Source organism: Triplophysa rosa, linkage group LG4 (assembly GCF_024868665.1).
Source record: "Triplophysa rosa linkage group LG4, Trosa_1v2, whole genome shotgun sequence".
Taxonomy (NCBI): Eukaryota; Metazoa; Chordata; class Actinopteri; order Cypriniformes; family Nemacheilidae; genus Triplophysa; species Triplophysa rosa.
Genome location: NC_079893.1, coordinates 26,900,963 through 26,928,299, shown reverse-complemented (window position 1 = coordinate 26,928,299; position 27,337 = coordinate 26,900,963). Strand labels below are relative to the sequence as shown.

At 38.5% G+C, this 27,337-nt stretch overlaps 1 protein-coding gene and 1 long non-coding RNA gene across 4 annotated transcripts; one reads left to right on the top strand and one right to left on the bottom strand.

Moving 5' to 3' along the window:
• Positions 1-156: 156 nt before the first annotated feature.
• On the bottom strand, positions 157-27,273 carry abcg2d (ATP-binding cassette, sub-family G (WHITE), member 2d). Of its 3 annotated transcripts, none has more exons than XM_057332607.1 (16): positions 27,128-27,273; positions 7,519-7,748; positions 6,394-6,453; positions 6,088-6,202; positions 5,334-5,486; positions 5,102-5,259; positions 4,564-4,715; positions 4,384-4,485; positions 4,024-4,271; positions 2,374-2,456; positions 1,745-1,834; positions 1,357-1,481; positions 948-1,102; positions 708-797; positions 478-587; positions 157-378 (listed from the first exon to the last, which is right to left on the bottom strand). In XM_057332607.1, the coding sequence occupies exons 2-16, from the start codon at positions 7,728-7,730 to the stop codon at positions 231-233; spliced, it is 2,001 nt and encodes a 666-aa protein (XP_057188590.1). In that variant the 5' UTR covers positions 7,731-7,748; positions 27,128-27,273; the 3' UTR covers positions 157-230. The 3 variants fall into 3 exon arrangements, with proteins under 3 accessions (XP_057188590.1, XP_057188592.1, XP_057188591.1); XM_057332609.1 differs by having other exon boundaries at positions 478-523; XM_057332608.1 differs by having other exon boundaries at positions 948-1,057.
• Positions 23,559-27,133, top strand: LOC130553567 (uncharacterized). The gene is made up of 3 exons (XR_008962872.1): positions 23,559-23,988; positions 24,667-24,835; positions 24,919-27,133. It is a non-coding gene; the product is annotated as an uncharacterized LOC130553567 (long non-coding RNA).
• Positions 27,274-27,337: the final 64 nt, after the last annotated feature.

Sequence of the window (27,337 nt, the reverse complement as noted above, 5' to 3'; positions counted from 1 at the left end):
ATTACATTTGTTTGGTTAGTTAAAAATAACTATTAGGGGATTAAATCATTACTGAAAATAAAGCACAACTATACAAAAGACCAAAATGATATATTAAACTGAACATAATATTAATATAATTGTGTGTGCTAGAGTACACATATACAGTATATTGATATATAAGACCTCTGGAGGAAGATGGCATGTTCATAATGATTCATAAATCAAATGTTTGACACGAATCATAACATTCACGAGAATGTCCTAATGAATCTGAGCTTGACATAAGCAATGCACAGAAAAATCAAGGTCATGACTGTTAGAGCAATATGATTCTGCCATAGACCCCAGGTGGAGTAATCGATCCCTTGAAATTTAAGATGCTGCTCTCCTGTGCACCTGTAAAATAAGATGTCATGTAAGATTTCACTCTAAACTGAATATTCCAGACAGATTTAGATATTACAACTTAAAAGTAATATGTAGATGTTTACATACATGATGATGTCATCGGCATTGCTGCTGCCATTGGTCCACAGGGTAGCTGGGGAGGGAACGGAGACATTTCCACAAAACTTAAGCCCCACAAACTCATTAATTTGAAAAGCCTGTGCAAACGAATTACAGAGACAAAAGCAGACAAGAAAATTAGTTTGATTAGTCATGAAGGTCCTTTGTAGACTAGATTTACTTTGCCAAATATAAAACTCAGCAAGGAATGTTTTAACCTCAAGCCCGTAGCGAGGGATGCTGAAATACTTTAACCAGGCCAGCCAGTCCATGATACTGTTCAGATTAACCAGGTGACCAGAGAAAAGCTACAAACATAGAGGAATAAAGTTAGAAGCACAATACTGGTCATAGGCCTTTTCTGCAAAGTAATCTGACTGCGTATAGTTTTATTATTATATTCCACAAATTACTGATTGCAAGGTTTGAAACTACAACATCTGACTTTTCTGACATACCATCATAAAGATGAAGCTGATTGTCATGAAGATGTTGGCAACCGCCACCACCGATTGGTCGGCTGATATAGCCATGGCCATGGATGCGGCCGTACAAGCCACAAGTATTACTGTCAACATGAAGATGAAGAAAGCATCTGTCGTGGGTTTTAACCCTACAAAATATTTGAGATAAAAGTGAGATTTTGATCCTGTCGAGATCTCAGTTGGACCCACAACCACCTGTCAGTTCAAAATACACGCAAGTAACACTTAAGTCATGTAAATTAACCGTGTTTTACTACAAATGACATCCAAATCAATACACCAAAAAACATCTGTTAATTTTACAGTAACTTGAATAGTCTTCTTGAATATTTGCAGTCTTGGAGTTCAGGAAGATCAGTTTTAGCAATTATGACACACATACCGATCATAAAGTAAACCACACAGGTGAAGAGGATGGAAGGGATTGTGCGCTGAGTGGTGATGTCAGACAGGATTTTAGACAGGAAGTACACAGACATACGGTAATATCCGCTCGTGTACTCATGACTGGGAAAAGAGAAAATCATCATTCACCACCAATCAGTGATCAAATCAGAGCATTTAAAATATCAAACTACTGTACACACACATCTGTACTGTACACATCAGTTGTTTTTTTGTTTCATTAAGATTTTAATATATTCATTACACAAATATTTTTTATTAAAAAAAATTCTGGATGCTGATTGCACAATATTATCTATTATGATCGATAATCCATGTCTGTCAATGTTGAAAATGAAAAAGCACACGGATGTTGAAACACATACATGAACAGTTTGCGCTCTGTGATGAAAAGCTCGGCAGCGGAGAGCGTGCTGAAGCACTGATTGGTTGTAATGAAAAACAAAACACCAAACCTGAAAAATCAAAGTACAAACGAAGAGTTTATTTGCAAAAAATGTTTTTAAAAATGCTCAAAAATCTGATTTTAATATTATGTCACCATGTTTTATGGTGTTTTATTGTGTTAGTTAGCTGTTTGTTTGTTTTTTTTAGCTTAAAAAACCCCTGCAGTTTGACTGATATTAATTATACTGCACAAAACATGATTTTTGAAACATTTATTAATGATTTTTTGAAAATGTTTTCTTAACAAAAACAGTCTTGGCTAGTTCTGGTACAATTACTGTAATGTTTATTAACGTGCAATGTCCCTGTTAACTAAATAAAACAAGCAAACTGAACTCTTCAAATAGAGCCCGAATAAAGCACGTGCACAAACGATCCCTGCACTTTCTGTACTAGATGGCAATGTACGTTTACAGTACTACAGAACAAATGGTAACATTACATAAAAAAATGTAATATTACAATGCTATGTTATTTTATGTTCATTTATTTTTTTATTTCATTTCATTTTAACGTATGTCACCCAGAAGACAAACAGTTTATTTACCTGTTCTGTATGCCACTCTGGTCATCTTTGACTCCACAGAAGATGGCACCAACAATTACAGCCATAAGTGCTGTGACAGCCAACTGCGAAAAACAATGATCAGAATGAGAACATAATGTGTAATATACTGTATAATTCAATGAGTAAATGGTTTCACATAATAACAGACTAATCTGCTTTTATCCAGACAGACATACATAGCAAGACTAAATCCCTATTACAACCCTCAAAATCCTCATTTACTAATTTAATAAATAAAGGTAAGAGACATTTATCTTTTGATAGCTGGTATGAGTCCAGACAGGTGTGTAAAGGTCATTACCAGGGTTAAAGGCTAAGTGCCTAAGATGAGAACCCTCTCATCTATAACCTTTCACCTCTAATGTCAAGACACCATTTAACTCCGGTCAGGTGATGGTCTGGTGGTTATGTTCATGCTTGATAGACATTGGTGTTCTGCTTTATATTGTCAGAAATCACATAACTTCAGATCCTTTACAAGGCGGAGTCACAACAGTCAACAAATCCGCTTAACTTTGACCTCAAAGGTTTCTGGGAGCAGTCAGATGTGAGTAATGTTTCAAGTGAGGTCTCTTCTGATGGCATTTGGTGGTTAATGAGCTCGCAGGATCTCTGCAAGGTTTCTCCCGAATGAGATTAGGAACATATGGAGCGGAACGGTGGAGGATAGGAGGGAATGTTTGTATGTTAGGGATCGCTTTCTCACAATTGATGAGAATAAAAGTCTAGCTATATGGTCAAAACAGAATTTTACAAGTGTTAAATAGGGTGGACAAACAAGTTTTTCTGTTTTGCTGCAAGTTTTGTTTTGGTGTAATCTATTTCTGCACAATAAGCACAAATATTACATGTTAGCCGAATTGAAGGACGGTACATAATTTTGTGACATTAATTGTGACACTATTTTAATATTTTTGGTATTTTTGTAATTCATAATATTCTTACATTAAAATAAAAGATGACCTATAAAATACTATATGACCTATAAGTTCTTCAACAAACATATTTTGGACATTACATTACTACTCTAGTAAAAAAAATCATTTAAAATACATTTATTTCATACTAAGTATAGTTTAAATCTACTAACATATTTACTGACACGACTTACTGATATAAAATTATAATTAAACTTTATTTGGAGTACTACTTATAGTTTATTATTTGTATATTAATATGAAGCCTGTGTTTTAATAAACATGTGTTCTAATGTCACTTTTGATAAGGCTTTTTTGATTTTTTTATAAAATCAGTCTTTCATTGCAAGATATTTAAAGTGTACCTGAAGTATTCTTGTAATAATTCCACTTTAGCACAATCAAATACACTTAAATGAATCTTTATTAAAGTATATTAAGTACAAATTAGTTGTTCCAATATAGCAGACTTGAAGTATACCAATTTAGTATACCACAAATACATCTTAAAGGGACAGAATTTTTGTTTTTGGGTGAATCGACCCTTTAAGTACATAAGATGTAAATGGCCTTGCAGTATACTTAGCATGAAATAAATGTATTTCAAATACATTTTAGTATATTTACTTTTCACTAGGGTAGTAAGAATGTGAGGTTTGCATTACTGTAATGAAGAACGGCCCTGTGGTCGTGTCTTAAATCACAGTGGTACCTGAGCTACGGAAGTCTGTGGGTTCAGCATTAGGTTCCAGAAGGTTCTCCATAACACCCAGCGGAGCTGCTGGAGGAAAGAGCTGTTGTAGGTGATGGAATGACACTCGGGTCTGATGTTGTTGTTGTCTTTGGCCCGGATGATGTGGTCCAGCTCTGCTTTGATGCCCAGTGCGTAGCTGCAGGTTTTATACTTCTCTACTAGCAGATCTCCAATAAACTGCTGACTGACGAGAGCACACTGGACGTCTGTCAATGACATCACAGCACATATGACGTGGTTTAAAGGTCATTTAAATACCCGTCACAATGGTACCCACCCAATTGCATTTGCATTTTTAACTTTTCACGAAGTATTTACCTCCATTATTTTGAGTCTTTGTTGTGTCCACAGTTGTGGTATTTCCATGAATGACATCCAGGAAGAAATCAGCTGGGTTGTTATGGGCTTCACACGTATAACCTAAACACAAAATCAAAGTCAATTACAGTATTGACTTGATGTTATTTTTGAAAGTTGATTTCTTGTAGTTGAGCGTACCGATCTCAGAGAAGTAATCTAGAGCGTCCTGCGCAGGTCCGTGATAGACTTGTTTGCCATTGGACAGAAGAGTGAGGCCATCGACGAGCCGGTAGATGGAATATCGTGGCTGGTGAATCGACATGATGATGGTGCGACCCTGACCGGCCATTCTAAAAACAATGAACATGATAAAATCTTGCATGTCTACATAATTCATATCTACTTAAAGGGACAGTTCACCCAAAATAAACATTCTCTCATCATTTGGTCACCCACGAGTTGTTCCAAGTATACATTTGTTTGTTCTGATGAACAATTGTAACCAAACAGTTCTTGGCCACCATTGACTACCATAGTAGGAAAAATGACAATGGCAGTCAAAAGTGCCCCAGAACTGTTTGCTTTCCTACATTCTTCAAGATATCCTCGTTTGTGTTCAACAGAACAAAGACATTTATGAAGAAATTCTCTATGAATATGGTTGTCAATGGGGGCCAAGAACTGTTACAGCATATGCCAAGTGCATAACTGAAATAAAAGAATGAATCATGCAGACCTTTTCAACAGCAGAAGCACAGAGTGGGCCGTACTTGCATCAAGACCAGTGGTGGGCTCATCCAAAAAGAGAACAGACGGATCGATGATCAGCTCCATCCCAATGCTTGTCCTCTTTCGCTCCCCACCCGAGATGCCTCGTACCAGCTGAGTGCCCACCTGCACAAAAGATGATGTATATCAAGTGTAATGAGAAGTATAGAAGTGAGAACGTGTGTGTGTGTTTATTCCACCTTTGAGTCTGCGACTTTGTTAAGGCCGAGCTCTGAGATGAGATGATTCACTCTGATGTCCTTCTCTCGTGAACTGATTCCAGAAGACAAGCGCAGAGCAGCTGAGAAACTGAGGTTCTCTCTCACTGTTAGGGTTCCCATGACTATGTCATCCTTAATACACACACATAAAAACAAAATGTATCCCACTATTGCTGCATTATAATTCATTTAGTACACTGTAAACCGTTTTAAAGGTCCAGTGTATGAAATTTAGCGACATCTAGGGGTGAGGTTGCAAATTGCAACCAACGGCTCACTCCACCCCTTTCGAGGCACTACGGGAGACACAGAACTTAGATGTCGTCACGTTGTCGCTTCTTTGCTGACGGAGATAACGTATTTACAAAACATGCTCTGTAGAGCAGTTTGTCCGTTTAGGGCTACTGTAGAAACAACATGGCGGATTGGGGGACCCGCATTGTATGTAGCTGGAAATAGCTCATTCTAAGGGAATAAAAACATAACGCTTCATTATGGAAGGTCTTTATACACCGCTGAAGACAGTTATGTATATTATATTGCATTTCTGTCAACAGATCCTCCAAAAATGACACATAGGACCTTTAAGCCTGCAAAAAATCTTAGAAAAAGCTTAGCTTAGATGTCCAGTTAACAGAACTTTTGCAAAGAACAGTTGATTTGGGATGCACTAAATCTCTCATACACTATAAGTGAATATGAACACAGATGAGTTTCATGTCAAACGCATTACCTGGACTACATAACCAGAAAGACACTTGAAATTCGGTGGCTGCGGGGATCCGTTGACAAGCACTTCCCCAGAGAGACCTCCCGGATCTTTCCTTCCCGCGAGAACATCCAGAAACCTGCCAATGTGAAACAAATCCAAACCTTCAGAGTGACAAACATGCGGATTAATAAAAATTCATCCCACTAGAAAAACTTAAAAGATATCGCAAATGTTTCGGTCAAACGGGGCAAAGAAAATCCCTCTTTTCCGGAACTATTTGGCATTGGAATCTTATTAAGGCGCCTTGAAAGAAAAGAATGTACTCACGAAGATTTGCCACTTCCCGTTGGGCCCAATATAGCGTTTAAACCTGGTCTCATGATCCCACTGAATGAAAGATAATAACTTTAGATTCATGTCACTTGGTAATAAATTGAAATGTCAATAAATTCCTGAATGTTGATCATTTAAGCGTGTAAAGACGTTTACAATGATCTGTGTGCTGCTCTGAAATAAAGTCATTTATTAGGTCAAAATCACACATGACTGCATTTAACTCTATGTCTTGGTGCTTTGAAAGCCAAAGATCAAGAGATTAGACTCAAAAAGCCATGCTTAATATCATATAATTAACACTACGGAGAGATTTTCCAAGGACAAAGAAATTACACATTCTGCTGTGGGAAATGTCACAGATATTGAATGCCTTTTGGAGAAGCATTAAGATCAGATGTCAAAATCTTTCTGGGTTCCATTGTTCTTCATAGATGAACTTAAACTCTTGAAACATGTTTTTAAAACCATCTGACTAAAAGGTTCTGAGGCGAGCCAAAAATGGTTCTTCGATGGCATCGAGGCAAAGAACCCATTTGGCCCCTTTATTTTCAATTTTTAATTTAATTTTTTTTATTAAGAGTCAATGCTTGAAAAAAGATATCCTCAAGAGGACTTCGCTGTTCCTTCGGGGCTGAATGAAACGTAGAAATTTAATATAGTTGTCACGGTCCACTGTCTGCCCTCATTTACCACTGGACTACACTTCCCATAATCCTTTGCACCCGTCTCACCTGATCCCTATCATCTTTTGTTCATTTCCATCACCTGTCTACCCCTCCTTATCTGTCTTATTTAAGTTCTCTCCTTAGTTCAGTTCTTTGTCTGGTATTGTATGTGTATATGGTGTTGTGCTTTTTCCTGTGGCTCCTTGGATTATATTACAATAGTCATCTAAAGATCTCAATGTTTGAAAAAAAATCAATTTTCATGACTCATGTAGTTCTTTTAATATAGCTTTTTATACAGTATAATAGACATAATAAAGTATGTGTTATATAGTGACTTTATAACAGGTCATACAGACCAAACGACCCCCAATCCTCATTTAACACACATATGCACTTGAACTCTCTCACCCTCTCTTTGTCTCTCACACGTAAGTCACCTCTCACTCACTTTAGATCTATCAGAATCTCTTTCTGAGCTGTAGCCGTGCTGTAGATGGATCTGTTCTTCTGCTCTACTCTATAGCAGATGCTGTGGAAGCTGACAGTGGCTCCATGTTGCTGTTTGATGGGCTCCATGCAGATGACCTTTGACCCTGACATCCCATTTCTGCCCATCTCTTGCTTGATTATATCAGTCTCAAAGATAGCATTGTCAGGCATCTTCTGTCAGGTGTTCTCCTAAACACATAAGCAACAGAAATCAGTTTCACAGAAATAAAAATATTAATGTTACGTACATGTGAAATTTTACAGCGTTCAGTAGAAACAATTATTTTACAAGAAAAACTGGAAAAAATGTAGAGAATGTATTTTATAACAAAAGGTAAGTTTATGGTAATAGTAAAATGTTTCTTTTGACGCTACAAACCTCTTCATCTGAAGGCATATGCCTGAAGTATTTTTTAAACAACTATATTATTTGCTATAATATTTATTCGTGTAATTAATCAATGACTTTGACTAAATATTTAAGAAAAACAATCAATAGAAGCACAGAATAAATGAGAACTTCAAAACTGTTTAAAAGGTGGGACCTCAAGATGCTAAAAGTAACAAACTTCGACAAATTCTGAGCAAAGGCAGGTGACCACACTGAATGTGATCAAATATAATAGCAGTAGTATATGTAGGGGACCTTCTGTCAAAATGATTGACAGGTATGATTGATGGTGACCTTGACCTTTGTGGGGGGAGGTTGATTTACTTCCAGACCACCCAGGTTGCGAGAGACCGCCCACATCGCGTTGACCTTTTGACCGTATCCGCCCACATAGTGAGGGACCGCCCACATGACCTTTTGACCATATCCTCTCATATTATAGGGACAGCCCATTTGGCGCCCTTTTCCAGGGATCATGTTTGGACATGTTTTTATGAGGTTTTGACACGTATCTTTTAATGATGAATAAATAAAGCAACGAGTGATTAAATAAAGGCATGAATAAGTAAGTAAATGAATAAAGCAACGAATAAGTAAATAAAGCAATGATTAAATAAATAAAGCAATGAATAGATAAATAAGTGATTAAATAAATGATTAAATAAATAAGTGATTAAATAAATGAATAAGTTTATTCATGATTATCTGTTTTGTTTCAATCTCAAACCATTCTCACACATGCCTCGGCAGAACCCTCACAGAATGCGTGTCTAATTGTACAGGGGCCTCCATGAAAATGGCTTGAACAAATAAATGTTTGTATGCGTGCACGAGTGTTGACCAAGAGCGGTTACCTTCCAGCGTTCATGTTTCTGAAAAATGAAAAAAAAAAATCTGAGTATCCATTCTTCAAACTGTGTCTACAACACTGTATAATTAAAGCACAAGCCAACATGTTTTTCCTAACTGCATGGAGCGGTGTCTTTAAATGGTGTCCCTGATGTTGCCCCATCCTGACTGTTTTCCTTCTGTCTGAGAAGATGCCAGTGCGTCCACCAACCAAGGGTGAAGAAAACATCTTTATTGCTAGTGTTCATAGCATCACAGCAGGCAGTTGGGTGATTCCTTAAAACACATAAAGCAGATTTTGACTGAACAGCAAGAATCCTTCAATTGAATGTACGTCGTGTTAATTTCATGAATGTTTTTTATATCAAGCCTCCATGTATCATAAAATAAGTCTGCATAAGGTTTTCAAAATAAAAATTTTACATTAAAAATAAAAGTGATTCTATCAAAGGTATGCCTTTTAACATAATTGTTTATATGATTCTGACAATCTTTAAAACGTTTAGAATAGTCAAATCTCACACATCCTGTTATTAAGAGTTGTCTTTGCACATCTGTTTTAGTTTAAAGAGCTTTCTGTGGCAACCCCTTAACACCTAGACACTATTTGAAGATTTACTAGAGAGACTGACATATCCAGCAGACTCTGGGTTCTTTTCAGCATCAAACCTCTTTTATTATTTTGTGTTGGACATCTGATTGTGTAGCAAGGAAACTCAAGAAGTAGACATTCCATCCTACAGTAAGTGTTTCTGATTACTTTTAGTTTAAACAAGGTTTTAATTGTTGTTGTTAAACAGTTTGCTTTAGATCCATACTTTACATGCACAAAGTATATGTTGAATCACCTTTTCTTCACTTTATCCTCACCATTTTCTTATGTTTTGTTTTTGAGTGTCTATTGAATATACTAGGCTATATTCTCATAATATCTTTTTTTGTATATGTAAATAGCTTTATATATTCTTTTTCATACACAGATTGGACAGGTTGCGTGCTGGATTGTGTACTACAGGTAAGTGGTAAAATGTAGTTAAATTTAGGAAACTTTCGACATGTGAAAATATATCCTTAAAATAAACTTAAAAAGTGTCTATAAAGCATGCAAGAAAAATGGTCAACTTGTGCAGACAATGCATCATCTGAAGCGCTGTGAATTGACTTCAAATGAGCAAAACATGTAGTGCTCTCAAGATAGAGATGCTCTGGTTTCAGCTCTTAGAGTGTTCCTGATTTAAAGGATTGGATGGTCCTTTTTTTACTTAGTTTATTTATCATATTCAGCCAAATGCTTGTGTTTTCATCTTTTCTTGACTGCTCTATAAGTACTTTCAAACATACATTGCATTTTAATTTGCCTTCACCTTGTCTTTCAGTGATGTAGACTTGCATCGGCATATGAAGGTAAGCCCACATGCATTACCCATTCCAAATCTCACATGTCAGCAAATGACAGACATAAAGATACACTTCTTAAACTGCATGTCCGCTATAAACCAGTGCTTCGGAAGTCATCATTTAGTTCACACATCTCTAATAACCTGATGTGTGAATATAATTACTATGATACCCTATTTGTCTTAATGAACAGATTTACCTTAAGAGCAAATGATTAAATCCTAATACCAAACTACGATACACAACGTGGATGCAACATCTCTCTTGCGCTAACAACAATTTTGCTCAAGACTTTTTGACTTACATATCCAAAAAACATTTTTACACATCTTAAATTGTTTTTCTTTGGTAAACATTTTTATCATTTTATCATATGCGTTTTAGTTGTTCTAATATTTATGGCTTTCTGCTTATTCACGGCTTTGATTTGGTTTCATACATGTCTCACTAAAGCGAAGCGGCTGAATTCGTGAGACCACGTGATTTGCTAGTCCGACGTTGTTTTTCTGAATTTTTCGTGTTTTAGGGGTTATACCATGGGAAAGTAAAAAAAAATGGTTAGGTTTGTGCAGTTTTTTGTAGTGCTTATTGCTATGTCATTCTTTGTTCCCTTACTTAAAAAAACATTATTTTACCACAAAATAACCTAACAAAATAAGGTTTTGTTTGAGGATAAACCTCTCGTCATGCATTTCGGGTCTCCTTCCAAGGATGCAATGTGAAATACGTATGGAAGTCTGCACAAGGACATTTATTTTGACAGAACCGTGCGGCTTGGACATGGCGTCCGTCAAAAATAGGCTAGCTGCGCATTAAAGATCGGGCAACACACTCAGTTTCTGCCAATCTCATATTAATCTTGAGTACCTATAGAGTAGTATTGCACACTTCGTATCTTCGAAGAGTATTTAGTTTGATCAAACTTACAAAAGACAGATACAGCTGTACGATAATTTCCGGAAAAACACGAGCTGCTAGAGGTGGGACTAGTGGGGAGAGTGGGATGGAACTACACGAGCAAGCAACACATCATCACGTTAATCCCTTCGTGTTTTGTACATTATGCACGTACACGCCGATTGCCAACAAAATAAAAATAGTAATTTACTGTATTTTAGCTTTCATAAATCAGTACTTATATGTAACTAAAAAGGAGACTAACAAATATTAAGTTTCCTTAATATGCATCTTTTGCGTACTTATTAGATTCTGTTAATGGGGAAAATAAATGTAAACGCTAGAAATAGCATTAGTTGCACCAACTTATTTTATTGCAAGGGTAAGACATGAAATGAGATTGTAAAATCAGATGAATTAAGGTAGTTGCCTTTCTCGGTTTAATGAGTAAAATGGAACTTGCGGGGTTTAGAACTCCAAAAGTCTACCAAAAGAGTGACGACTTATTTAGATTCACTGAGGTTTACTCAACAGCGAGTGCAGCATGTTAGGGCGGTAACATTTATACATATCAATTCAGAACAACTTTATGTCGAGTGTAATTTAAAAAAAGATTTAGGATCAAGACAATACAATATTGTAAAGTCATTTACAATAAACAGTGAGTGACAACGACTCATGCTAATAGAAAAAACTAGGTAACACGCAAAGCATTGTGTTGGAGTTTCATGACTTGTGTTGATTTTCCAATGTTCTGATTGAGTTGTTGGAGACACATTATGTCTGAATCATATAGTTAAACACTGGTGTTATGAAGGACACTGGAGTCAAACGCAGAATCAGAGTGATTTAATAAAGAATCCCACACTCACAAAAAACAAGCATGAATCAGTCTTTAACAGGGAGATAAACCCAAGGAGCAAAGGCTCGAGCGCTCGGCCAAACGACCGTTAAAGGGGAATGGAAAAAATGTTTAAAAAAATCCAAAATCACCCGCAGCACGCGGGAGGTGAGTAAAGGGAAAAGGGTCCACAATAATCCAGCCGCAACGAAAAGTCTAGTGGGAGAATCTGCTGATTTGCAAATCGAACTCGGGGAGTCCAGAAGCAAGTGTTTGTAATTCCACGACGGTAATCCACCAGCGTGGTAGAGTTACTGAACGGGAGTCCGTTTGGAGATGACGACCTTGTAATCCCAGTGCGTAGCTCACTCCATCGCATAGCAAGAATCCACAGGTATAAACCCACCGATAGATGAGATGCTTGACTCGCGTCGTATAAACTCCTTGAAAATAGCCACAGCTTGAAGCCAGTAGACACGGTTATCAAAAACAGGGACAGGACAGGACAGGACAGGACGAGACGAGACGAGACCAGCACTGGAGCCTAGACAAGACTAGAGCACTAGACAAGAGGGCCAGAGATCGCCACGAGAAACTCTAACGGACTGACAAAGAACAACGCAAAACACAGGGAATAAAAGGGGAAGCAATCAGGAATGAAAATGAGACACCAGTTGGGGAGAGGGAAAGTTAAGGGGAAACCAGGTGAATCGGGAAATCAATAATGAGACAGATAGGATAACAAGGGGGCTGGGCCACACACACACGGATTCCGAGCACATGGCAACTGTCAAGTGCTCAACAAAACAAAAACAGAGGACAAGACAGACAAAACCCAGAGGTGTTAGACCCTAGCCCTGACAACTGGTATGGTATGACGAGGCCTGTTTCAGGAAACAATTGACGATTTAAAATCTGAACACATGAAAAATACTGCATTATAAGAACATAGTTACATTTTAATAGAATTTAAATTTAAAATGTATCTTTTTGATATGCCAATATAATGTTTTACAAAAATAGCTCATGCATACTAATAATACAGAACAATTAATATTCATACTTTCACGTAAAAAGGGAATCACACGCAACGATAAAAAGATGACATAATTCCTGTAACCTAATTACATGTAGCAGTTTTCTTATGCGTATAATGCAAGCAAATAATATGAATAGTAATAGCAATAGCAATAGCAATAGTAATAGCAAATAATAGTAAGACTTTTAAATGTTTCAACTATTCCATGTATGTACGACAGGTTTTTCTGTCGTACATAACTAACCTAAATGCTGTGTCTAGTAAAAATACACCTATACTGTAAACGTCTCGGTTACGACTGTAACCTCCGTTCCCTGATGGAGGGAACGAGACGTTGTGTTGAGAGACAGACTGGGGTTTGATCTGGAGAACCTATCATCTCCGAGAGGAATTTAAAACGTCAATGGGCTTTGGCGAATGGCACACTCACGCCATTCCCCGCCCCGTGCATACGGGTATAAAAGGGAGGTGGCGGTGGCCATTCACTCACCCTTTGGGCTGAGGAATTATTGAGAGAAGCTCTTTTGAGAGAGAAAGGGCCCGGCTTGGGTGGGGACGTGGCAGGTGGCATCCCGCTTCGACCCACCGGCGATGACCTGGCCAGGGGGGTTGGGCCCGCTGTTACTCTCAATCCCCCTCTGGGCCGCTCTGTCTCCTAGGCGGGTTCCCAATGGGGTAGAAGCCCTCTCCCGTGGGGCTCTGCATCTCTGGTGGGCCGTCGCTTGGAGGGCCCCAATACCAGAGGGGCCACCACGGGGGGGCGGGGCTGCTGGGGGACAGGCTGCGCTCGGGACCTCGACGACTGATAGGTGGCCGGGACACGGCGGAGCAGTCTGCTTCTTCACCACGGAGAACCTCCACAGTGTCACCACACAGCCCTGCTTGCGAGATGGACGCATCTAGAAGGCTCGCCTTATGAGCGTCACTACGCAAGGTTGATCCACAGATGTCTCCCTTGGACTACTATCGTGGACGTCGTCCGACCCAGAGCACCCGCCATGACCTTCGTCACACGAGGTGCGAGGCTGGTGCGCAGCCGGGTCGGTCTTCCCATCAACCAGATCTTAACGCTTTGACCCGATGGGTCGCCATAGCATTATGAACCTGATGGACCGCCATAGCGTGGAGGGTGAAGGCAGTTTAACCCACAGCATCGTAAGTCTTCGACACGAGTGTCAAAGAGCTTACATGCCATGGAAGGGAGCACCGCGACTGCACATTCCACCTGGGGGACGTCGACATATCCCTTAGCTGCACCACCGTCCAGGGAAGTAACAGCGAGTAACGCGCAGTGAACGGCATATTCCACGTCTTTGTGAGCTCCTCATGCACCTCCAGGTCAGCTGCGAGCGTTCCGGGGAGGGCGGGGCCACTGCAACCCGACGCTCGCGGCTGCCCGGGCAAGCACGGCCATCATCTCTGCATTGCCTCGTCTTGGGCTTGACCGCCCGGGGGCGGTAGCTCCAAGGGGTCTCCGCATCCGATGCCAGGAGGTAGCTGTCCGACGTTATGACAGAAAGTTCATCCCCATCCCGTTGTCGAGTCTGCCCGATATGGGACGGTACACCGCCGCCCATCGGGGACAAGCCAGTGAGCGTGCCAGGGGACGGATGGTCCGTGAGCCGAAACTGGCAGAGTGACATCCATGGGAATCCCCAATCACCCCCGCCGCTCGCCGAAGCGGTCGACCTCGCCAAAGCGGCAGTTGAACTTGCTCGGGAAGCAGACGGGGTTGCGGCTACATTCCGAAGAACGTAGCCAACCGTGACCGCAACACCTTAATCGACGAGCCCTGCCACTGCATGCTGGACCCCCAACATGCAATACAGGTGTCGTGCCCATCGGACTCGGGGATGAGTCTGTCATACCCAAGAACACAGCTGCGAGACATGCCCGAAGACAGCGCAGACTATGAGAGGAAATTTGCTCTTTTATAAATATCTGTGGCTTGCTGCCGAGACGCCCAGGGGAAGTCCGCTACCGAGAGGGAGAAATCCGCTGCTTTGCGTCGTAAATCCAGCAGTCTGGAAGAAATCTCAAAGAGATGGACCGCTTGACATGTACGTCATGCAAGTTCCGAAGAACAAAGGATGAGTGAATGGCCGCCGCCACCTCCCTTTTATACCCGTATGCACGGGGTGGGGACTGGTGTGCGTGTGCCATTCGCCAAAGCCCATTGGCGTTTTAAATTCCTCTCGGAGATGATAAGTTCTCAAGATCAAACCCCAGTCTGTCTCTCAACACAACGTCGAGAGAAAGACTGAAGGGGAACTACACCTTATCAGCCATATATTCAACTCACAGGGCCTGAATACAATGTTCAAGAATAAATATCACATACACGAATAGCAGAAATAATAGCTATGTAATAAAATGGGAAAATTAAGAAGAAGTAGATTTTGTAAATATAGATTTTTGTAAAATATTGTTTTTATTAAATTTTAAATGTAAGAGTCTTTTTATTTCACTCAGAACTCTTTTAAGCGCTGGTCTCCTGGTCTCACTCAGCTTGTCATCTCTGCCTCGCTGGCTTTTAAGTCTCCCCACGCCAGTTACTGGAATAAGGCACAGGTGTTCGTTATTTGTGCGAGCGCCACTCACTCACCGCTCGTCTCCTCAACTCTCTCTCCCGCTGCAGGCTTTGCTGAACCACGCCTATGAAGGCATTATAATGCCATAAAGAAACGAGCGCAATGCTGATGCTGGCAGCGCACGGCAAATAACTTCCGCGAGCAAATAACGCCATACGCGAGAGGACAACGTACATACACGCGAGGAAACGGGATCCCGCGAGCTCGTTTGAAACCTTCGCGCGCGCATGGCATCCATAGTGCGCGCAATACAAGACCTCGCGCGCGCATGACATCTTCTGTTCGCGCAATTACAAGCCCTCGCGCGCGCATGACATCTGTGCGCGCAATTACAAGCCCTCGCGCTCTCACCTGCTGCTTTTGCTCGCGCGAACATTTTTATTTTTGGCAGTCGCGGGGCGGGACTTGCTGTTTGCTTGTAACCTCAAACGTCATTGGTTACTTACCCTTTTCCGGAAGTCACTTGTGATTGGACGTCTGTGATCATCATCAATCTAGACCATGGGCCCGTTCTTCATACGTGGCTTACTACATCCAAGATCAAATGAAATATCCGAGATGACCTAATCCCGCAAATCATGATCTGGATAATACGGTTCTTTGAACGCACTTGTTGTGTACGATTAGTATATCTGGATTAAATTGTCTGGGATCATTGCACGCTCACGCACTGTTTGGAAAGGCAGTATATATCGATGGAAGAACTAGTGATCAGCAGCGCTGCTATTGGCTGGTTGTTATGTCCATAGTTTTTTTTACGGCTGCTTGAAGATTATGACATTTTAAAATGTCAGGAACACTTCAAACGATGCACAGACAACTTTCAGAGATATTTATAACATTTTAAAGCAGTTGTAAACTGAAGTTGTATATTTTGATCAATTAACTTTTAGTTCTTAGTGGTTAATTGCAATGAGATGGTGTTTTCCCCAACTCAAAATAAAGTGTTTTATATCCATTAGTGTTCACTGCATAGGATACTGAGGAAAGGGTCTGAAGACTGTCCATTTCAATAACATTTCTTAAATTGGATAAACTCAGTAGCAGTTGCAGGAGTCCATATCATCTGAAAGGCTTTTATCTGCTGAGTCTGCACAGAAACGTTGTACAGAGATGAGGAAAATACGATTTTGTCATGCTATTTTATTGCTTTTAGGCCCGGTTTCACAGACAAGGCTTAAGGCTAGTACCAGACTAAAATGAATGTGTGACCTGTCTTAACTGAATATAACTTGCACAGAAATATCTTAATATAAAAGTGCCATTGTTTTGTCTCGAGATGCACACCTGTAATCTATTCCTCTGAGGCATTTTTATAAAAGCGACATAAATATCTTGATTTAACTAAGGCATAGTCCTGGCTTAAGCTAAACCGTGTCTGTGAAACCGGGCCTTTATGTTTTGTAGATTATTGATTTCTCTCCACAAAAGGCACATCCATGTATACACTTTTTAAAGTCTTTAAAGGTTGAATATACACAAATTCAAAAGCAAAAACTTCAAAACATTGACCTGACAATATAAAGAACACAAACCTAAAACTGGAGATTTAGTTTTAAGAAGATTGCAGATTTAGAAACTATTTCTATATTGTTTACTGACTTAACATTCTTGACTCTTATTGCAGGTAAAATATGACACTGATACCTGCCTATTATCTATGGAGATTAAAAATAAAATGCATGTGGGCCTAAGCATGTTTGTGTTGTTTTTTTATTTAAGCATAATAAAGAAATGGTATTCCAAAAGTTATATCTCATGAAGCTCAGTCTGTTTAGAGATCATCATCAGGCTGCTTCATCACAGGCCTTCTCTCTTTACTGATGATGTGTGTAGTGTAGCACATGCAACAGTACAGACCCTGTCAGGTTCATCCCTTAGACTTATACACTGAAATCCTTCATTCCTATCAATTGCCCAAAGGTCATTTCATGATCCTGTCCTGACTTGAGCTGCAGTGTAACAGGTTTGGGTCAGGGAATGGTGTCTTCAAACAGTCCCATCATAAACGTGACTGAAGATTGTTTACTCATGCAGATTCAGGTCATTTTGCTTCAGTGCTGGTGATACTGTAGGTGTCACACACCATCTAAGAGTTTTCATCAGTCAGCTTCCTTATTGATTCAATTGCTTTTTGCTTAATACTATCTCTATTAAAATGAATATTACCTACAAATATTACATTTACGCATTTGGCAGACGCTTTTATCCAAAGCGACTTACATTGCTTTGTACTATACATTTTGTTTCTCACTATGTGCAATCCCCTGCGATCGAACCCATGACCTTGGCGTTGCTAGCGCTATGCTCTAACCACTGAGTCACAGAAAATATTATCATTTATTTTAAGAAGATAATCTGAGGCCTATGATGCGGTCTATGACATCAATCAAGACACATACTCATTGACATGATCATAACTGCAGAATCTTAAATTCCCTTATATCATATTAATTAAGATGGGGTCTTAAACTGAAATACCACAAATTTGCAAATGGCAGGACAAACTGCATTTTTCACCATTCCCTCCATCATATGCACTGTCTGTGCTTATATATACTGTATATTTAAAATGAAGGTCCAACAAACTAATGGCAAATATCTCCTTCACAAGGAAAAAAATATATTTTATTTATTTATTCATTCATTCATTTATTTCGGTCCTCACCGAAGACTTTTCACAGTAAATGTTTTATATAACATTACAATAAATATTGTTCTAAAAGCAAAACATTGCATTAATTACATGTTAAATTCGCAAAGCTCTTTATATTAATCCTGTAATTTGCGCAACAAGTTGCTTTTGTATGAAAGAAGCCAATTTGACTGCTTCATGGCCGCGATCTAATCCTGTTTACATAAAATAAGCCTGCTCCCGAGGAGATTTAAGTTAACGGACCTGTTGCTAAAACAACAAGTCAACAATCAAATCCAGCTAACTGAGTTAGCGAGGTAGGAAGAACGGGCCCCTGGTCCGTTGACGAAGCCATGTAGATTGATGATCACGGAGGTCCAATCACAAGTGACTTCCGGAAAAGGGTAAGTAACCAATGACGTTTGAGGTTACAAGCAAACAGCAAGTCCCGCCCCGCGACTGCCAAAAATAAAAATGTTCGCGCGAGCAAAAGCAGCAGGTGAGAGCGCGAGGGCTTGTAATTGCGCGCACAGATGTCATGCGCGCGCGAGGGCTTGTAATTGCGCGCACAGAAGATGTCATGCGCGCGCGAGGTCTTGTATTGCGCGCACTATGGATGCCATGCGCGCGCGAAGGTTTCAAACGAGCTCGCGGGATCCCGTTTCCTCGCGTGTATGTACGTTGTCCTCTCGCGTATGGCGTTATTTGCTCGCGGAAGTTATTTGCCGTGCGCTGCCAGCATCAGCATTGCGCTCGTTTCTTTATGGCATTATAATGCCTTCATACACGCCCCCCTTGCCACGATGACGATTGAACATAAACTCAAAACAATGAACAGGTCAAAAGTTTATATTGCAAGACTGTTTTGTACGAAATAAAATAACCATGTTAAACTAATTACAGCTGAGAAGTGAAAAAGTAAACAAACATAAATATATTAAAATGAAAACTAAAAAATAATGAAATCGAAAGAAATGTCGATGTTATCGCTGTCTGTAAATTATGTTTGAAAATGAAGAAGCTGACCTACATTTACTGGCTAGCAATCGAAATGTAGACTAATGCTTAAAGTGGAGCTATCATGCTATGTCATGCATTCTGACTTCTTTACACTGTTAAATGTGCTGGCATCTCATGCTTAACATGGTCAACTTGTCAAAAAACGAGTTGGACGTATGACATAGTATTTCTGTACTTGATACACTCCCCCAGCACTCCAACTTGTTTCGGAAAGTTTTTTCTAATTCTGGATCCCTGTGTCGTCACCTAACATGTGTAGATGACTCAAAGCCGTGAATAAGCAGAAAGCCATAAATATTAGAACAACGTTTCAAAACCTTATATAAAACATAAGTGTAAAGCCTGACAACTTCGTACCGACTAAAACGTATATGATAAAATGATAAAAATGTTTACCAAAGAAAAACAATTTAAGATGTGTAAAAATGTGTTTTGGATATAAAAGTCTTGAGCAAAATTGTTGTTAGTGCAAGAGAGATGTTGCATCCACGTTGTGTATAGTAGTTTGGTATTAGGATTTAATCATTTGCTCTTAAGGTAAATCTGTTCATTAAGACAAATAGGGTATCATAGTAATTATATTCACACATCAGGTTATTAGAGAAGTGTGAACTAAATGATGACTTCCGAAGCACTGGTTTATAGCGGACATGCAGTTTAAGAAGTGTATCTGTATGTCTGTCATTTGCTGACATGTGAGATTTGGAATGGGTAATGCATGTGGGCTTACCTTCATATGCCGATGCAAGTCTACATCACTGAAAGACAAGGTGAAGGCAAATTAAAATGCAATGTATGTTTGAAAGTACTTATAGAGCAGTCAAGAAAAGATGAAAACACAAGCATTTGGCTGAATATGATAAATAAACTAAGTGAAAAAAGACCATCCAATCCTTTAAATCAGGAACACTCTAAGAGCTGAAACCAGAGCATCTCTATCTTGAGAGCACTATGTTTTGCTCATTTGAAGTCAATTCACAGCGCTTCAGATGATGCATTGTCTGCACAAGTTGACCATTTTTCTTGCATGCTTTATAGACACTTTTTAAGTTTATTTTAAGGATATATTTTCACATGTCGAAAGTTTCCTAAATTTAACTACATTTTACCACTTACCTGTAGTACACAATCCAGCACGCAACCTGTCCAATCTGTGTATGAAAAAGAATATATAAAGCTATTTACATATACAAAAAAAAATATTATGAAAATATAGCCTAGTATATTCAATAGACACTCAAAAACAAAACGTAAGAAAATGGTGAGGATAAAGTGAAGAAAAGGTGATTCAACGTATACTTTGTGCATGTAAAGTTTGGATCTAAAGCAAACTGTTTAACAACAACAATTAAAACCTTGTTTAAACTAAAAGTAATCAGAAACACTTACTGTAGGATGGAATGTCTACTTCTAGAGTTTCCTTGCTACACAATCAGATGTCCAACACAAAATAATAAAAGAGGTTTGATGCTGAAAAGAACCCAGAGTCTGCTGGATATGTCAGTCTCTCTAGTAAATCTTCAAATAGTGTCTAGGTGTTAAGGGGTTGCCACAGAAAGCTCTTTAAACTAAAACAGATGTGCAAAGACAACTCTTAATAACAGGATGCGTGAGATTTGACTATTCTAAATGTTTTAAAGATTGTCAGAATCATATAAACAATTATGTTAAAAGGCATACCTTTGATAGAATCACTTTTATTTTTAATGTAAAAATTTTATTTTGAAAACCTCATGCAGACTTATTTTATGATACATGGAGGCATGATATAAAAAACATTCATGAAATTAACACGACGTACATTCAATTGAAGGATTCTTGCTGTTCAGTCAAAATCTGCTTTATGTGTTTTAAGGAATCACCCAACTGCCTGCTGTGATGCTATGAACACTAGCAATAAAGATGTTTTCTTCACCCTTGGTTGGTGGACGCACTGGCATCTTCTCAGACAGAAGGAAAACAGTCAGGATGGGGCAACATCAGGGACACCATTTAAAGACACCGCTCCATGCAGTTAGGAAAAACATGTTGGCTTGTGCTTTAATTATACAGTGTTGTAGACACAGTTTGAAGAATGGATACTCAGATTTATTTTTTTTCATTTTTCAGAAACATGAACGCTGGAAGGTAACCGCTCTTGGTCAACACTCGTGCACGCATACAAACATTTATTTGTTCAAGCCATTTTCATGGAGGCCCCTGTACAATTAGACACGCATTCTGTGAGGGTTCTGCCGAGGCATGCGAATGGTTTGAGATTTAAACAAAACAGATAATGAATAAAGCGTGTTTTTGTATTTCATTTTCACGCGGATATGTTTAGAATGTTAGGGGAAATTAGTAGCATAAGTTGTTTTCTGATTAGTTAGAGATATAGCGAGATTATAGTTTGTCATTAACCCTATATAGATTGCATTGGACACTCTTGCATGACGCAGATCGATTAGTCACACATTACTTCATGTGATTTACAGATGTCAGGTGGGAAACAACGCTTCGCTGTGTTGAGATAATCCGCTCGCAGCGTGTTCTCAAGTACATGAATAGGGGCATAGTCCAGTCGATTTCACAACCGGTCAAACAACTCATAGAGGATTAAAACGTCCGCTGTCCGGACGTAAACAAGTTAAAAATACACCCCGTTACAACCACGCGCTGTCACAACAATTTACGAGTCAGCCTCTCAGTATAATGTCAGGAATGCTGTCTTTCCTCTCTGTAAAACGTAAGTTTTCACATCGTATATATATATACTGTATATATTGAATGCTTTATTTAATCACTTATTCATTTATTTAATCACTTATTTATTTAATCATTTATTTATTCACTTATTTATCTACTCATTGCTTTATTTATTTAATCATTGCTTTATTTACTTATTCGTTGCTTTATTCATTTATTTACTTATTCATGCCTTTATTTAATCACTCGTTGCTTTATTTATTCATCATTCATGCAAAAGATACGTGTCAAAACCTCATAAAAACATGTCCAAACATGATCCCCAGAAAAGGGCAGCAAATGTGCTGTCCCTACAATATGAATTAAATTGTCTGCCTAAACCCCCAAAAAAATATCACCTTGACATTTGTCACTTTTGAGAATAATTGTTTTTTTATGTAGCCTAATTAGCAGTGATTTTACATTTTTAGATTGTGTGAAACGAATTTTTTGTCTCTGCACTCAAGAATGTATTTTATGGTAAGACTATCAACTCAACAAGCATTTAAAAACATAACCGTTAAGCATCATCCAATGAAGATGTACGTTGCGCCTTGGCTTCGTGAACAAAGGAAGTGATTGGTTGAATACTCATTGGCGCGGAGCACAGTCAGCAGCACACAGTAACGTAATGTTTGCGTTCCCGCATTTCAACTGTGACGATTCTGATGAAGCACTGTCGGAGCTGAACTACAAATCAGTGGAAACATTGTGTGTGTGTGTGTGTGTGTGTGCGTGCGTGTGTGTGTGTGTGTGTGTGTGTGTGCGTGTGTGTGTGTGTGTATACAGTATATATATATTAGTGATGGCGACGTGAAGCTTTTTGAACCACCGAAGCTTTAAAAAAAATGATTCGTAAAAAGGTTCATTACTCGAAGCTTTTCAAATCAGAGCTGGACTAGGACCCCTGCTGGTGAAAATGGGGGGATGAGCTGTGTCGCAAAATGTTTCACAACAGACCAACGCAAAAATGAATGATATTAATAAATGAATGACGTTCATGACAACAATCTGTTCCAATGCATATTTTTAGGTCAAAACAATAAAGATAACGTTTTGTTTTGTGGGTGTGGACATTTTTCTTGTTTGTAAACTACTGCAACTAATGAATCAAATAAATGAATGCAGACACACAGTTTGGCCCATTCTTCTAATACAAATAATTCACTGTAGTCTAGCAAGGCCCATATACTAGCTATTTCACAGATTATTACATTTACTACCCAAAACAATATATGAAAAATGAAGACATGTTCCAATTATTTTTCAGCACTCATTATGAGGGAGTCTACCTTTGTCTAGCTGTATAATTAGCCATGCCGGTATTATTTCCAAAAGATAGTGATTTAAGTAATACATTTTATGATTCACATGAAAAGGCAAATATAATAATAACCTTATTGGGAGAAAGCAAATAAAAGTGTTCCCACATCTCAGAACGCCCTCTCTTTGCAACAGGTTCCATGAGTCCCAAATTCTCGCAACAATAAACTCCTACAGTAGCCTATAATCAAACAATTCAATTTATTGCAAAGCAATACAGTACAGCTCAACAACCCACGAGAGCGCGCCCTGTGTTGCGCTTTTTTAAACCTTTGAATCGGAGTACGAAGCAGTCACGTGGGTGTGTGTGAAATGAAGCTTCGGACGTCACCGCCCACGTGATTTTTAGAGAACGAATCAAGCATCGATACAAAGCTTCACTGAAAATCGCTTCATTTTTTTGACACGCATCGGAGCTTCGGTGTCACAGCTAACATCAATAATATATATAATATATATGTTCAAGTGTGCATTTAAGGCTAATTTTTACCGTAAACAAAATAGATTCACGTGTTGCTACTCCACATGCCTTTGCTGTCACAAAACTAGAAGTTTTGAGAGTACAGAAATGGTTGCTCAGAGGATGTGAAAGGCATTATTCTTCTACCTCTCCGCTGTTTTGATGAGAAAGAGGAGCTCCTCCATTATGTAGAAGAGACAAGCCTGGCAAAGGATGTGGAGTTAGAAAACCTGCCTGTGACGCCATGCATTATTGTGTGTGGTAAGTGAACGTTTTGTTAATATACAGTAGAACCCTAAAGCTTTAATGATTAAATGTTTAACTTTAAATTTGAGTTTATAAGTTTACATGCCCCTTGCAGAGTATGCAAAATGATAGGGATTAAAGTGATAGTTCACCCACAAATGAAAATTCTGTCATCATTTACTCACCCTCTTATCATTTTAAACTAGAACACAAAAGAAGATATTTAAAAAAAATGCTGGTAACCGAACAGCAGTGGCACCCATTCACTTCTACTGTATGGACACAAAACCAAAACAAGTCAATGGCGGCCAGTTAACAACATTCTTCAAAATTGTGTTCTGCAGAAGAAAGTCATACAGGGTAAATGCTGAGACAATTTTCATTTTTGGTGAACTATCACTTTAAGAAATAAGACAAATCATACAAATTGCAGTTTTTAATTAGTTCTTCACAGAACAAACTGTTCCACATAATATGTTTTTACATATATTCCACAACACAGATTAATAACTCGGTTTACACAAATCTAAACTTTAGAACTGGGTTATTTCTAAAATCGATTTTGTGAAATGGTTATGTCAGGGCAGTACTAAATAAACTGCCATTTGTATGATATTCTTGCCATATATGTCAATACACAATAATCTTACATGTTCATAAATTTATGTATATTGCATTGAAATGTATCTACAGGACCCTCCTGCTATGCTGCTGTCCAATTCATGCTAGCTGTGGACCGCAATATTGTGAATGATGACATCACTTCTTTCATCTCTGCTGTTTGCCTAATGTTCGGCAGTTATTACTGCTCCAACATTAACTACCCTACTGAACTGGCGTCAGTGCTTGAATTCCTGCAAAGGTATGTAAAGAGACTTAGGAGGGGAGATTCATTACAGTGTAGCTTCATTTACAGACTTATAAATGTTTTTTTTTCTTTTCAAGGTGTTTTGTCATCATCAATCCGGAGAAAGGGAATAAAGGAGGTGGAAAAGAAAATCAAAAAGCTACTCCCAGTTAACCCAAGAGTCTTCACCCTAATCTCTGACCTTTCTGATCACGAATGGCGAGAGTCTTTGTAAAGGTGGTCTGCAGACTGTTTCCAAGTTTATACTCTCTTAAAGGGTTATTTCAGGCTTGAATCAAATTTTCCCCATGTTTTACTTACCCTCAAGGCATCCTAAGTGAATGTGACTTTCTTCTTGAAGAATAATGCAGTCAGAGTTATAATACCACGTATCCTTTTACTTCCAAGCGGTAGAAAGAGAGAGAATGGGGGGCAATTTTTTAAATATTACATATTGACAACACTATTATGGATAATGTCCAACATCCGCTGCAGGCGAGCGAGAGACTTGTTTCTCCGGCAAATGACGCAGACATGTCGTAAGTTCCTGTGACGAACACAGCATTTTTCATTTTCAGCCAATATAAACACCGCCTCTTCTGGGCGAGAGCTTTCGTCGCCATCATTTAGCGGAAAAACAAGCCTCTCTTTCGCCAGCAGCGGATGTTAGACATTATCCTTAATAGCGTCGTCAATATGTATATTTCTCTTAAACAAACGCATCGATTCGCTTCAGAAGACCTTTGTTAAGACCACGGAGCCGTGTCGAGCCATTCTTTGATCGATGGATGCACTTTTTGGAGCTTCAAAAAATCCCCCCCCCACATTCACTCGCATTCTGCCGCTTGGAAGTCAAAGAATACGTGGTATTATTACTCTTGACTGCATTATTCTTCAAGAAGAAAGTCACATTCACTTAGGATGCCTTGAGGGTAAGTAAAACATGGAGAAATTTTGATTTTAAGCATGAAGTATCACTTTAAAGGGATAGTTCTCCCCAGGGTGAAAATTCTGTCATCATTTTCTCACCCTCAGGTTCTTCCAAACCTGTATAAATTATTTGTTCGGTTGAACAAAAAGGAAGCTATTTATAAGAATGTCAGTAACCAAACAGATCTTATCCCTCATTTACTGCCGTAGTAGGGGAAAAAAATACTATGGGAGTCAATGGGGGATGAGATCTGTTTGGTAAATGACATTCTTACAAGTATATTCCTTTGTGTTTAGCAAATCAAAGAAATATATATACAGGTTTGACATGACAAGAGAGTGAGTAAATGATCAGAATTTTCATTTTTGGGTGAAGTATCACATTAAATTCTACATTTAAGTTTTAAATGTAGACTGGACTGAACGATTTTAATTAAACCACTGTATACCAGTTGAAACACGAGAACAGAAAAATGCACTAATATTTTGTCTTAAATGCCTGCCAGTCTTTATTAAAAATACTTGGGACCTCACTGATGTCTTTGTCTTTTATAGATTTTGATGGGTTTTGATGATTTGATTTAGGTTTGCAAATGTAAGATATTTATCAATTAGTTTAACAGTCATTTTAATAGTTTCTTAAAGGTTAAATCTGAATGTTTAGCAAATAATTATAGGGTTTAACTGTAATTATTACAACATAAACCTTTAAATTACACAGTGCTGAACTGTAAAAAAGATGGTTATGAACCGTAATTAATACAATGTAAACCCTGGAATTTGACAGGTATAAACTGTTGTTATAACAGCATAAACAAGTAAATTAGATAGCTATTAGAAAGTTTTTTATTACCGTAAAAAAGAACATTATCAACCGTAAAATGTACAGTGGGTGCAATCCCGTACAACCAATAACGTTGCAACTTTATTTTTGACGGTAAAGTTCTGGCAACCACAGCTGCCAGTTTTTTTTACCATAAAATGTACGGAATATTTTTTACAGTGGCACTATATTAATTAACATAACTATTAACACGCAAAATACATAATTTAAAGTACAAATAAATATTATAGTTATAATATATATTATAGCTTTTATTACAAGTTCATTTATATATTATATATTAGAGGATTTATTAGACATTGGCCAATAGAAAATAGCAACAACTTTCACAATTAAAACCTTCATGTGAATAAAATTAGCAATAAAAAAACTACATAATTTTTACATTGACTACAATAATACATTGACAACATACCACTGCGATTTTTAGATGTTTTTTAGTGTTCAACAAATTTGCATCTCACCATGCCCAATGCCCTAAACAATCCAATGAGTAAATAACTTCAGAAAGGACATGAGAGTAAGGTGCTTACCCTCCTAGATCCTTTTGCAGTAACTTCTGGATGTCCTACGGTGTCTGATCTCTCTTAGATGAGGAAAGCTAGTCTGTCTGTGATTCATCTGTGGTGTGGAGATCTTATATAAAGCTGAGGGAGGGATTTGCAGGCATAAGGCTGAACTTTCCTATAGTTCATTCATGTCAACTGCTCTATAATAAAAGTATCCCCCCCAAAAATGTGAAA

Bases quoted from the DNA above. Each gene is read 5' to 3' on its own strand.
- abcg2d (XM_057332607.1), bottom strand. From the start codon at position 7,730: ATGCCTGACAATGCTATCTTTGAGACTGATATAATCAAGCAAGAGATG. The intron at 4,486-4,563 runs GTACGCTCAACT...TTTTGTGTTTAG, and splicing joins AGATTACTTCTCTGAGATCG to GTTATACGTGTGAAGCCCAT. The intron at 2,457-4,023 runs GTACCACTGTGA...TGTTTTTCGCAG, and splicing joins CACAGACTTCCGTAGCTCAG to TTGGCTGTCACAGCACTTAT.